Source organism: Delphinapterus leucas, chromosome 17, assembly GCF_059928025.1.
Source record: "Delphinapterus leucas isolate spDelLeu-1000000601 "Yukka" chromosome 17, BTC_Dleu_Yukka2, whole genome shotgun sequence".
NCBI lineage: Eukaryota > Metazoa > Chordata > Mammalia > Artiodactyla > Monodontidae > Delphinapterus > Delphinapterus leucas.
Window position 1 is genome coordinate 1,497,828 of NC_143145.1, and position 12,088 is coordinate 1,509,915.

At 62.2% G+C, this 12,088-nt stretch overlaps 1 protein-coding gene across 1 annotated transcript; it reads right to left on the reverse strand.

Annotated features, from left to right (window-relative positions):
* Positions 1-1,537: 1,537 nt before the first annotated feature.
* PSCA (prostate stem cell antigen) lies at positions 1,538-8,213 on the reverse strand. The gene is made up of 3 exons (XM_022555499.2): positions 6,573-8,213; positions 5,399-5,506; positions 1,538-5,130 (listed from the first exon to the last, which is right to left on the reverse strand). Exons 1-3 carry the CDS (start codon positions 6,622-6,624, stop codon positions 4,916-4,918), a joined length of 375 nt encoding a protein of 124 aa, XP_022411207.1. The 5' UTR covers positions 6,625-8,213; the 3' UTR covers positions 1,538-4,915.
* Positions 8,214-12,088: the final 3,875 nt, after the last annotated feature.

A 12,088-nucleotide genomic window follows, 5' to 3' on the forward strand; every position in this document is an offset into this window, starting at 1 on the left:
AGGCGTTTGCCAGTGGCCCTGGAGGCCGCCTCCTTAGGTCAGTACTGGAGTCCCGGGATGGGTGGGTTTAAGGAGTGATCGCTGAGGTCCCAAGGCTCTGAGAATGCATCTGGCAGCAGCTGGACTGAGGCAACTGGGCTTTCATCCAGTCCACACCCAGCCTGGGCTAGGGTTGCGGGGTTCTTGAAAGCTCCTGAAGAAGGAGATCTAGGGGTAGCCCTGTTCCACAGTCCACGCTGGGGCTGGGCGGGCTCCCATGCCACGTTCACTGTCAGGGCAGAGGCTGAGTTTGTTGCTTTTCTGGCTTTGCTTCTGGGGCCAGCAGCTGGGCAGAGTGGGGTCTGGGTTTTCCTGGGCCTTGGATCTGCTTGGATACTGCCAGGGACAGGGAGCTCGTTTCCTATCAGGGCAGGCCCAGCTGCCCTAGGAAGCCCTGGCGGTAAGAAGGCCCTTCCCGCACACTGCTCGCGCATGTCCCTGTAATGCTCTCCCTGCCCTGGCTTGGCTCTGAGCTGTCTGTCCGGGGGTGAGCTAGCTTCTCAGGGCGAATAGAAGAATGACATGTTCTTGGAGCCCCCCTTTGCTGCTCCTCTGAGAACACATCCTCCTTGTCACCCACCTTGTCCCGTCCCCCCAGGGAGGGCCCCGAAGCTAGAGACCTGGCTCTGGAGATGTCAGTGAAGTTTGGTGAATGAGAATCCAGCCGGGAGCTTATGAGACCCCTGCCCCCAACTTCCTCACAGCCTGTGCTCCCCCCACCGCCCTGCCCACCTGGCTTCCTTCTGAGCTTCTGCTATCCAGGAGGCCACCCAACACCACACACACACACACACACACACACACACACACACACACACACACTGCACATGCTGTTGTCCCTGCTAGGGGACCCTCCCTGCCCCATCTGCCCCTTTCCTGAATCCCGGACTGGGCTAGATCCCCAGAGCCCTGGTCTCACTCCACTTTTACTCACAGATATGATCCGTAGGCAGGGGGTGCTCTCTCCCTGCTGGACCTTGAGGCTGGGAGGCCAGGGCCTGGTCTGTCTCGTCGATTGCCAAAGCCCAGGGCCAGCGGGATGCCCAGTGCACCGAGGGCCCTCAAAACGTGAATGCTGTAAGGACCAGTGCCTTCTCTGCCCCCCTCCCCCCACCATCGGGCCGCTTCAGTCCCACACAATGGACGCAGGCATCTTGTGATGGGTCACTGGCCGTTTATTGGGAGGCTGGAAGGAGTCCTGGGCGCGGAACCTCGATCCCTTCCCTCGGCCCTGGCTTGGAGTATCCAGCAGGGTGGAGGAGCAGAGGAGGGGTACTTCTGGGTCCCCTTGGTTCCTCAAGGACTCTCGTGTCTGGGTAGCACCGGGCGTCACCGCCAGAGGCAGGCCCGCAGCCTAAGTTCTAGCGGCTGCCTGCTTGGATTCGAGGCTCCAGACCCAAGAGGAGCAGGGGCTCAGGATGCCGCCCGGCAAAACAGGAGCAGCGGTGCGAGTGGCCGGAACGCGGCGGGCAGCCCCTGGACCGGGACCCAACCTCGGCCCCGCCCAAGCTCCGCCCATCCCCGCCCCCAGAGTCGCTCCCGGGACCCGCCCGGCCCGGCCCGGCCCGGCCCGGACCCCAGCAGCACCCCGCGTGGGGCACGGATCCTGGCGGCAGCAGCTCTATCGGCCCTTTTGGCCCAGCCCGTCCGCGTTCGAGGGCTCACATGGGTCCGCGCACGCCTTGGTCACCACCACAGTGCCACGAAGGGGTAGCCTGCGGGCGGGACAGAACCAGGGTCGCGAGGGCGCAGACCTGTTTGTCCGCAGTGCGAACTGGGGGACCGGCCCATCGTGGACCTGAAACTCAGTTCCGTAAAAAGGGGGCGGTCTCCCTAACAGAGGGTAGCTCTATCGCAGCCCTGGGGGAGACCGACTCGATTACTTCTGTGCTGGGGTTCTTTTCTGGGCAGACCTGGGCCCCCAGGGCATGTGCTGACGTTCAGGCAGCGGGCCACGGTGGTGGTCCAAGCATTGGGCACAGGCGAACTGCTCACCTGCGGGCTGCCCCAACACCCCACAGCTTTTGTGGGGTGGATGGATGGGGTCCCGGCTCTGCGCCCTGCAGCTGTGGGTGCTTGGGCAAGAACTCTGCATCTCTTCTGACTCAGGAAGGGCCCCCTGGGGTACTCCAGGACTGCACAGCACCTACTGGAGACCCACTCTCCTTCCCGTCTAGCTTGACTCCCTGCTGCAGCTGGAGTCCAGTGGGGAGGGTGGGGACATCCCCGGGGAGCCAGACCAGTCATCAACCTCAGCCCCGGCGGAGAGACGTCCGGCCGAGCCAGAGTCCTCAGGGGAGGAAAGCCCAGGACTTGGTGTGGCTGGGAGCTGGGGCCAGGGCGGGAGATGCCCACTCAGGGGCCCGATTTGGGGTGGGCAGGAGCCCTCTGTGTGACCCCGGGTCAGCTCCTTCACCTCTCTGGGCCTCTTTCTACCGGGGTTGGAATGCAGCCTCACCAGTTCTAACTAACTGTGTGATCTTGGGCAAGTTGCTTCACCTCTCTCTGCCTCGGGTTCCTCCTCTGCACAGCCCTGCCCCCAAGGGGGGAGGAATGAATGAATGACTGCAAGGGAGGTGGCAGAGGAGTGCGGGGCCCGAGGTGAGCGCTATGCCATGTCTGCTTTTGTCGTCACCTATTACTATAGATGCAGACAGACCAGGACAGCATCTCTCCCACGGAAGATGCTCGGCAGGTGGCATCTTAAAAACAAAAACACGTCGGTCTGTCCGGAGGATCACCTCAGCCACCACGGGGTGTCTCGTCCTTACCAAGGAGAGATAGAGGTTTAAAAAAAAGAAAAAGCGGTTTCCTGAAGAGAGTGCGACCAGGTGTGTAAACGCGCAGGATGCTCCTTATTCTTGCACAAGAAGCGTCACCATGAGGGTGAAAATGGGGACCATCCTAGGGCGTGGGGAGAGGGTTCTGCACTTCCTCTTTCTTGCTTTCCCACAGTTTCTGACGATGAAATGGTGTGGGGTGGAGCGGGTGGGGGTCCCAGTCCAGACGCTGCGTTGGGCTGGCTCAGGGACCCTGGGCTGCCCCTGCAGGTGGCCCCCATGCTGTCCTCACCCTTGGAGAGGCAGAGCCCCCGTCAGCCTCCATCCTGCGGGAGGGGGAGACCTGCCCCGCGGTGCTGGGTTGGGAGAGCTCCTGCGCCTCCCGGGGCCCGTCCCTCTTCTGGAGGCTCAAGGCTGCGTGACCTCAGGGACGGCTCAGGAGGCGAGAGGAGGCCCCGGGTTACAGGGCATGGGGACCCACCCGCCATCTCTCTCCTCTCATGTTGACCCAAAGAATTCAAACCACTGGGGCCCAGGGCACCTCACCTCCATGAGCCTTGGCCCCAGGGCGGAGCACCCCTCCACAGGGAGGCGCTAAGGTGTGGGTTGTCATGGGCTCTGAGTGCGGGGACCTCTGGTCTCCTCTTCCCTCCCGACGTCACCAGATGCAACACTGGGCTCCCTGGGATGCCCTGGCCTGGACTCGGGTGAGTGCGACCCCACCCCACCTGCTGCTGTGCCAACCTGGAGGGTCTCTCCAGTACCCGGGTTCTAATCCTGCCTAATCCACCGCCCAGCGCCTGGTGTGGGCTGGAAGCACCGTCCTGTGCAGGCAGGTCTCACCCAGGGCCCGGCCCTCCATGAGCCCTGGTGCCCGAGGGCAGGGGCCAGCTGGGTTTTCAAAAGGACTTTCCCAGGTATGAAAAAGGCCAGGCAGGGGCCGCGTCCCCTGGGGCTCCCCCAGGCCTCACAGTTAGTTACCCCGGAAGGAGCCCCAAGCGTGCGATGGGAGCATCCTAGAGAGGGGAGGGGCCCGCGGTCGGGGTTGGGGAACTGGCTCAGCACTGGAGACCCTCTTGTACAGTTTGAATTTTTTGCTCTGGGTGTGAAGCCCTTACAACAAACAAAATAAGAAATTGAAGAAACAGACAGAGGGGCTGTCCTCAAGCTGAAGGGGGAGGACAGGACAGGGGTTCTGGTGGCCTCATGCAGCAGCAGCAGCCCCTCCCACCCAGAAATGTCTCCATGCCTTGGAGTCTCTGGGTCAGTCCTCACAGCAGAGATGGGTCCCAGTGAGCATCTGAGGCTCAGAGAGGTTGAGCAACATGTGCGAGGCCACACAGCAAGAGCCGGGAGGTCCCAGGGACACGGCCTTCCAGCAATGTCCTCCCTTCTAGGAGTCAGACATTTGCTCCTGCCCTGGCCGGAGCCAAGGGCACAGCCACAGCCACAGACGTGGCCCCAGGTGGCAACCCTTCACAGCCCTGGACCACAACCTTGACCTCAGCCTGCAGGCATGCAAGGACAGGTTCTCTGCAACCAAGCCCGTGGGCCTTTATTAAGGGCCTACTGTGTGTTGGGGTTGCTGCCCCAGGACCCCTATGAACATGGGGAGCTGTTCCCCCCTCCAAGCTTCATCTCTTGGGGCTCCCAGGACCTCACACCTCTGACCCTAATTCTACTCGGAACATTTCCTCTCAGCCTTTTTGGGGCCCTCCTGAGAGCCTGCTTCATGCTGGGTGCGGGGGACACCACGGACAGGACCTGGCTCAGCTCGTGGAGGGGGCAAGCAGGGAAGGCTTCCTGGAGGAAGAGGTGCCTGAGTGAAGGTTAAGGGGTGGGTCGGAATATTGGGAGGGGGTCTGATGGGCCATCTGCACGCTGTTCCACATCACAGAGCGCAGCCTGCCGGCCGGTGGGAGCTGGGCCGGAGTCCTGGAGGGAGCCAGGGAGGGCTGGAAAGGGCAGAGGGGCATCGCCCGACCTGAGTTAGGGTTCAGAAGGGGCCGTGACTGGACCGGGTGTGTGTGAGGAGTGCCCCCCGGGCCCCTGGGCACCACTGCCCAGCATGGGACACAACAGCGTCCTCCTGGATCCTACAGCTGCCCGGGGCCCCAGAATAGCAGCACACCAAGAGCGGTGAGCAGCGTCAGGGTGACGGTGGCCGGCTGCAGGGCGTGGGCCCCGCTGGCGTTGCACAGGTCAGTAGAGCAGCATGTGACATTTTTCTCGCCCACGTAGTAGTTCTCTGAGTCCTCCACACAGTGCGAGCTGCAGCCCTTCCTGATGAGGGTCAGGAGATCAACAGCACCTGGGCGAGGCATGGGGACCACTGGGTGAGGGCCGGGCCCTGGATACTCACCCACCAAGTATAGATGGGAAGCTGGGCATCTATATTTATGTGTGGACAGGAGAACAAGTGGGCAGGTGGACAGAAGGATGAACAGTCCAGCGCAGAGACCTAATCCCAGGCCCTTTGAATCCCTGCCAGTGGAGGGAAGGTGCAGGGCTTCTAGGGGATGGTGCAGGGGCCAGGGCAGGGGCACAGGGAGGCCTGCGGGGACAGCAGGGCCACTTACGGATGCGCTCAGTCCAGCACTGGGTCTCAGAGTGGCTGCAGTTCTGCACATGCTGGCAGTCCTGGTTGCTGACCTCGGCCTGGCAGGAGTAACACTGCAGGGCGGTGCCTGCAAGGTGGGGGTGGGGTGGAGCTCAGAGGCTGCCCAGCCTGCCCTCCCACGCTGCGGGGGTATGGGGGGAACCTCTTTTTCTCATAGGTCACACAGAGTAGAGAGCACTGTCTGGTGCACAAGAGCCACAAACTGGGGGCCCCTCACAGGGAGGGCACCACGCCCACCCCCTTGCTTCTAAGGCCCTGTTACGATGCCCACGCTCCTGAGAGGGACGCACACCAGGCAGGTGAGGGCAGGATGGACAGGACCCTTCACACTCCCTCTCAGCATCCCCCTCCCCCCAACCCGGAGCTGTGAGCCCGTAGGTGCGCCCCTGGCCCCGCCCTGCTCTGTCCCTGGGGGCAGTGGCCCCAGCTGTCATGATGATTAGGTCTCCTCTGGGTAAAACAATGATGAAGCTGGGGTCCACGTCACCCCAGTGCCAACAGGTTCCCCACGGCCAGCTTGTGCTCGGGCACCACACACGCTGGCCAACCCGTGTGTCCTCGGGCACCACCATGATCCCTGCTTTCCAGAAGAGGGTGCTGAGGCTCTGAGGGCTTTACTGATCACCTGGGGCCCTGGCCCGGGAGAGTCCCTACCAGGCCCGAGTCCAGACTGGAGCAGTGCAGGCCCACAGCCTACCCCTGCTGCCCCCATCAGAAGCCGGGGCTGGGCCTGGGCAGAAAGATCTCTTCCCTCCGTCCCTCTGTGGCCCTTCTTCACTTGAGGCCCTTTGCCCCTGTGCCCCCCACCCACTCCACAGGCTCTCTGCGCATCCCTCCAGCAGCCAGGCCAGCCCCACGGCGCTGGAGGAGAGACCCCCCCCCCCGTGCTGCCCGGCCTGCTCCCGCCTCGGGGGACAGCTAGGAGATGACCCGGTATCCTGGCTGCACTAAGAGCTGCCCCAGGGGGAGCTGGGTGGGGTCAAAGCCCCTTCTCCGCGCCCCTGCCCCGTGTCCTTCCGCCCAGACTGCCCCCTCCTTCCTCTCTGCCCCTCTGGCCTTCCTCGATCATCCCCCCCGCCCCCCGCCCCGGCCCTGCTCCCCCCACCCTGCCCTGTGGCCCCCTGCGGTCTCACCTGGCTGCAGGGCCAAGACAGCGGCTAGCAGGGCCAGGAGGACAGCCTTCATGGTGGTGGGTGGGCAGCAGGGAGCAGACCTTGGGCGGCTTTATATGGTTCTGCTGGCTGGGGTGGGGGGGTGGCCGCCCACAGTCAACACCAGTAGCTTCCTGGCTGCAGGGCTCCAGGGCGGGGCAAGTCCCAATCTCCAGCCCCCAAATGGCTGCACCCTCCCACTCCCTTTGGCCTTCTTTCTGCTTCGGGAAGGCAGAGCCTGCCCGGGGCAGGGGCCATTTCTCAGCCGCCTCAGGACGAGGCCCCAGACCACTTCTCCACCACCTCAGAGGGGCGGCAAGGCCAGAGAAAGGAGAGCGTATTCCCCAGATTCACTCACTCTTGTCTTTGAGCCCAGGTTGAGAGCCCCTCTCTCGGCCCCACTGTGCTCTGTGTGGGAGCCATGCTGACCCCTGTGGCTGAGTCCCACTGGGGTGACAGGCCTTGATCAGATGGCACAATCAGCAGGAAGGAAATGCGGGCTGCAGAGAGGGGGCCTGGTGGGGACCTTCTGGGGAGGCTGCCAGGGCGCGCGGGTGTGGAGCACAGCGTACGGGCCGGAGCTGCGGGCCTCACCCTCATGACCTTACTCAATACCCCACCACACCGTGGCACTTTAGCTGCAAGGGAGTCCTGGAAATGCCGTGTCAGTGGCCTCTGCGGGACGAGGAGGTGACAAGAGCTCGGCACTGGGCCAGATATTTTCCATCCAGACCCAGGCCCCCTCTCCACCCTGTTTGTGTCCTGGGTCCCATAAGGATCCTATAAAGGCTTCCACTGGCCAAGACCTGAGGGTGAGATGCTCAGCAGTCAGGCCACCTGTTCTGCCGCACCTGACGCCTGGGCCACCATGGCGTCACCAGCCTTCTCCCATCACAGCAGCTCCAGCCAGCCTCTGGGACTGGCCCTTCCCCTCATTCCTCTGCACCTGGGAGGGCCAGTGGCTCCTGGCTGCTGTTGCCCTGGGGGCCATGAGTGGTCCCTGTTGCCCTCTCAACCTGACCCTCCCTTTGTGCCCAGTCTCCCTGGGACCCCTTGGAGTGTCGACCAGGTGGTGGCAGGCACAGGCTGCACCCACTGCCTGCTGGCCCCAGGGTGTGTCTGGGGGCACGAGCTCCTCCTACAGGGGGAGAGGGCCTCTCATTTCCTCAGGTCTTCCTGGCCCTGTGGATGGCCTCGTGGAGCACATCTCACTCCCCTCCTTGGTTTACCCCCCAGAAAAGGGCCCAGGGCACGTCAGGGGTGGAAAGGATGTTGCCAGACGCAACATCCTTAGGGGAAGGGGCTCCGTGGGCCGCAGGGAAGGCCGAGGGGCAGTGGATGGCTCGCAGTGGGGGGCAGCCCGGGAGCAGGGTGACAGGGCGGTGTGGGCCAGGGGTGCCCTGAGACCCGGCCCTCCCGGGATTCACAGCACTCCTGGGGTCTACCCCGACCCCAGCCCCCCAGCTCCCCCCAGGCCGGGCTCTGTCCCTTGGAGCCTGGGGCCCAGAGAGGGAGGAACTTGCTCAAGGTCACACAGAGGTGAGTGTGTCCCCCGCACCAGTGCACCTTCCTTGCCCATGCTACGTGCCTGGCACTTTCTCTCTGAACATGCCCCCCCCCCCGGCCCCCCGCCCCCTCAGCTCAGCTGCCTCACGTGGGATGTAAAATGTTTGTGCCTTCACTGTTCCCTTGTGGGGCTGCCCGTCTGCGCCCCTCCCCCACCCCAGTTCACGGGGAGCTGCGGTGCCCTGGGCTGGGGCCTTTCTTATCTGTTTTGTGTTCAAGGCACCCAGCACCTAGCACCAGCCTGAAGCACTCATTCTTCAAATATTGACAGTTGCCCGTGTGTTCACTGATGTGATTTGATATGAAGTGGTTGCTGTAAAGCAGTGGTTCTCAGATGGGGGCGTTTCCGTGGCCCAGGGGACGTTTGGTGGGGCCTGAAGACATTTTCAGTTGCCCGAATGGGGGTGCTCCTGGTGTCCAGGGGTGCAGGCCAAGAATGCTGCTCCACACCCTGCCGTGCACAGCACGGCACAACAGAGTCCTTGGCTGACGCAGGCAGGACCCGCCGGGAGCCCCGGTGGTGACGCCGCTTTGCTGGGGTTGGGACCCGCCACTCTCCCTTACGATTTTTCCCTTTGTGGTGGGAATCTCTGCTGTATTTTGGAGGCACGTAATTTGTCTGGTTGCACAGATTCACAGCCAGAGAGGAATTTGCCAGGATGAATCCTACCTGGACTCGGCCATGTCTGACGTAGAGAGGGTCTGGAGGAGACTTTGGGCTTTAGGGGTTAGTGCGGACCCCGTAATGAGTTAAGACTCCTGGGCTTATTGGGATGACGGGAATGCACCGTGCATGTGAGAAGGACGTGAATTTCGAGGGCCAAGGGCGCAGTGCTATAGGCTGAACTGTGTCCTCCCCTAATTCATATGTTAGAGCCCTAACCCCCACCCTGATGGTTTTCAGAGAGGGGGCCTCAGGGTTGGATGAGGTCATGAGGTTGGGGCCCTCACGATGGGATTCGGTGACCTGAGAAGATGTGGCACCAGCTCTCTCTCTACCACGCGAGGATACAGTACGAGGGAGCCACCTGCAAACCAGGAATAGAGTCCCCACCAGAACCTGCCCGCCCAGGAACCCTGATCTCAGACTGCTGCGCTCCAGAGCTGGAAGAGAAAAAATTCTCTTGTTTATGTCACCCAGACTCTGGTATTTTGTTATGGCAGCCCAAGCTGACCGAGATAGATGACCTAATGGACATGACTCAAATATAGAAGACCACGGCTGTGATGCCCTGTGGACAGTTATTAAACTCCGCTCCTAATAACAGTTTGAGCTCTGACCTGGGCCCCAAACTGAGCTCTCATTGGGGTCAAAGCCTGAGCGCCGACCCTGGGCCAGTGCTGAGCCCCATCCCATCACTCATGCACTGGGCATGCAGTGAGCCTCAATGGAGCCTGGATCCTTTGGTGGGATCCAGCTTTCCGGGAAGGCCTGTGGGGGCGTGACTGCCTGCGGTCCCTCCACACAGGAATGGGGTCGAGGTGTGGCTTCGATGTGACTTCCCCTTAGCCCGCTTCCTTTCCTCTGCTCTGCGGCCACCTCCTAGGACTCCAGATTTTCCTGTTCTCTCGTGGCCCTCCACCTGCCCGCCCAAACCGGTTGGGTTCCCTGGAAATCCTGCCTGTTCACATAGCTCAGAGATTTCCCTGATCTTGTCAGTGTGAAGCTGGGGCTGCTAGGACTGGTGGTGGGGCTGGGCACTGGGGGGAGGCAGGCTGTGTAGGGTAGACCCACCTCACAGGGGTTCCTTACCAACGGGCCACTGCCACCTCCTGGGGCTTCCACGTGGTTCCACACTTTCATGGACATCAGTTTTGGATGAATTCATTATTTTATGCAGAATTAATAAAAAAAATAAAGATGGGGTATTACTGCAAAACTGCAACTGAATTCTCTTCCACATTTGTAGACATTTTCCTTTAGAAAAATGCATGTATCACCAGGAGGGTAATTGGTGCACTGCCAGATCCCTGACAGATTGGGGAGAGCGTCCACAGTGCCAGGCTCCCCATTATAGGTTCTCAAAATTAAAGCCGTGTACTGCAACTCCGACTCTGTGAGGGTGTCTCTGTGTGTGAAAACTGCATGTGGGAGCGACCGTGTGGAATGCATGTGTGAGGGTGTGTTCCTGGGTGAACAATGTACGTGGAGGGCGTGTGTAAATGCGTGTCCCACAGCTGAGTGTGCGTGCAGGGCACTGAGACCCCGTCCACCTGATCGGTGCGCCAGCCCCACACCGTCTGTCCTGGGCTCAGGGGTCTCTGTCCCCAGAGAGCCCTGGTTGCAGAGGTGCCCCTCCTGTGTGTTCCCGAGTCCTCAGGGCCTTGGTGCCTCTCAGGACTGAGCCCCTAGCCGGCCCCCCTTCTCCTGTCCACTCCTACCTCCCTGAGTGAAGTCGGGGAGCCAGGAGCTCCGGCCACACCCCCAGCCCCCAAGTAAAGTCCCCTCTGCTGTGAGAAACCCTCGCCCTGGCTCTGGGGGGACCGGACATCTCTCCACCCGAGTGTCTGGAACCTGGGCTGGGTGCCCAGCATGGCGCAGGCCAAGGGCCATGGGCAGAGGGGCCACAGCACTCAGGAGCCCCGTGGGCTGGGAAGACAGTGAGAGCAGGACCTCGCCAGGCCTGGTGGCCCAGGAGGACCTTTCTGAGGCACGTGGGATGCCACTGGAGGGGGCGGTGTGGGGGCATCTGCTCAGCCAGACCCTCTCCAAGGCCTTTGGGCTGTGGACAGTCTGGCTTGGTGGGGGGCCTGACCTTGTGCATTGGGGAGATACTTGGGGGAGGGGGCCCTCCATGCCAGGCTTCATGTGACACCAGGGGATGGTCTTCCTTCTCCTTGTCTCTTCCCGACCCCTTCCTCTCTGCCAGAGTGGACTCAGTCCTGGAGACGAGGCCCAAGGCTCCCAGTGTGATCGTGGGAGCATCGGCCCCAGCAGGTTCTGAGGGGAGCAAGAGATCCGGTTCCCACAAGGTGGCAGCAGAGTGCCATGCGGGGATGAAGACGGCCTTCCTGGGGTCAACCTCACCATCCCCGGAGACCCCGCTGGCTAAGGGCCCTCCAGTCCGCCGGGGGGCAAGGGCAGAAGCCAGGGCCAGGAGGCAACAGCGGGTTCAGGGCGGCCTGGGGGGAGTGAGCAGAGGCCAGACGCTGCCTGGATGTGGAGGGCAGAGCGTGGGGGTGGGGGGACAGAGAGTCAGGGACGACTCCGCGTTTTTGGCCGGAGCGATGGAGACGTGGAGCTGCCACTCACCGCGGTGGGTGGTGTGAAGCTGGAGCCCGGCCAGGGGAGGGATGCGAGCGCAGCTGTAGAAATGCCGGCTCGAGGGTTAGAAGGCTACGTACGTCGGGACGCTGGGTAGGGCACAGGCGGCTAGAGTTTGCGGGAGGGGTCCTGGCAGGAGGCATAAATTTGGGAGCTGCCTGCCTTTGCTGGTGGGCACAGCAGGAGACTGGAGGAGATCCCAGGAGGGGGCGTGGACAGAGAGGAGAGAGCCCAGGGGTGAAGCTGGCCCGTTGGGAATCAGCAGGGGAGGGTGAGGAAGGAGGGCCAGGGGTGGTCGCGTCCTGGGAGCCAAGGGAAGAAGGTGAACGAAGAGGGAGAGAACTATGCAAATCTATCCTAGTTCCCTGTTGCTGCTGCAACACATGACCATAAACTGGGCTTAAAACAACACACAGGGCTTCCCTGGTGGCGCAGTGGTTGAGAGTCCGCCTGCCGATGCAGGGGACACGGGTTCGTGCCCCGGTCCGGGAAGATCCCACATGCCGCGGAGCAGCTGGGCCCGTGGGCCATGGCCGCTGAGCCTGCGCGTCCGGAGCCTGTGTTCCGCAACGGGAGAGGCCACAACAGTGAGAGGCCCCCGTACCGCAAAAAAAACCCCACCCCCCCCCCCACATTTATCATCTTACAGTTCTGGAGGTCAGAAGTC

Coding starts and splice junctions, on each gene's coding strand:
- PSCA (XM_022555499.2), bottom strand. CDS start 6,624: ATGAAGGCTGTCCTCCTGGCCCTGCTAGCCGCTGTCTTGGCCCTGCAG. Junction 5,507..6,572: donor TGTCTTGGCCCTGCAGCCAG/GTGAGACCGCAG, acceptor CCCACCTTGCAG/GCACCGCCCTGCAGTGTTAC. Junction 5,131..5,398: donor GTGCTGGACTGAGCGCATCC/GTAAGTGGCCCT, acceptor TGCCTCGCCCAG/GTGCTGTTGATCTCCTGACC.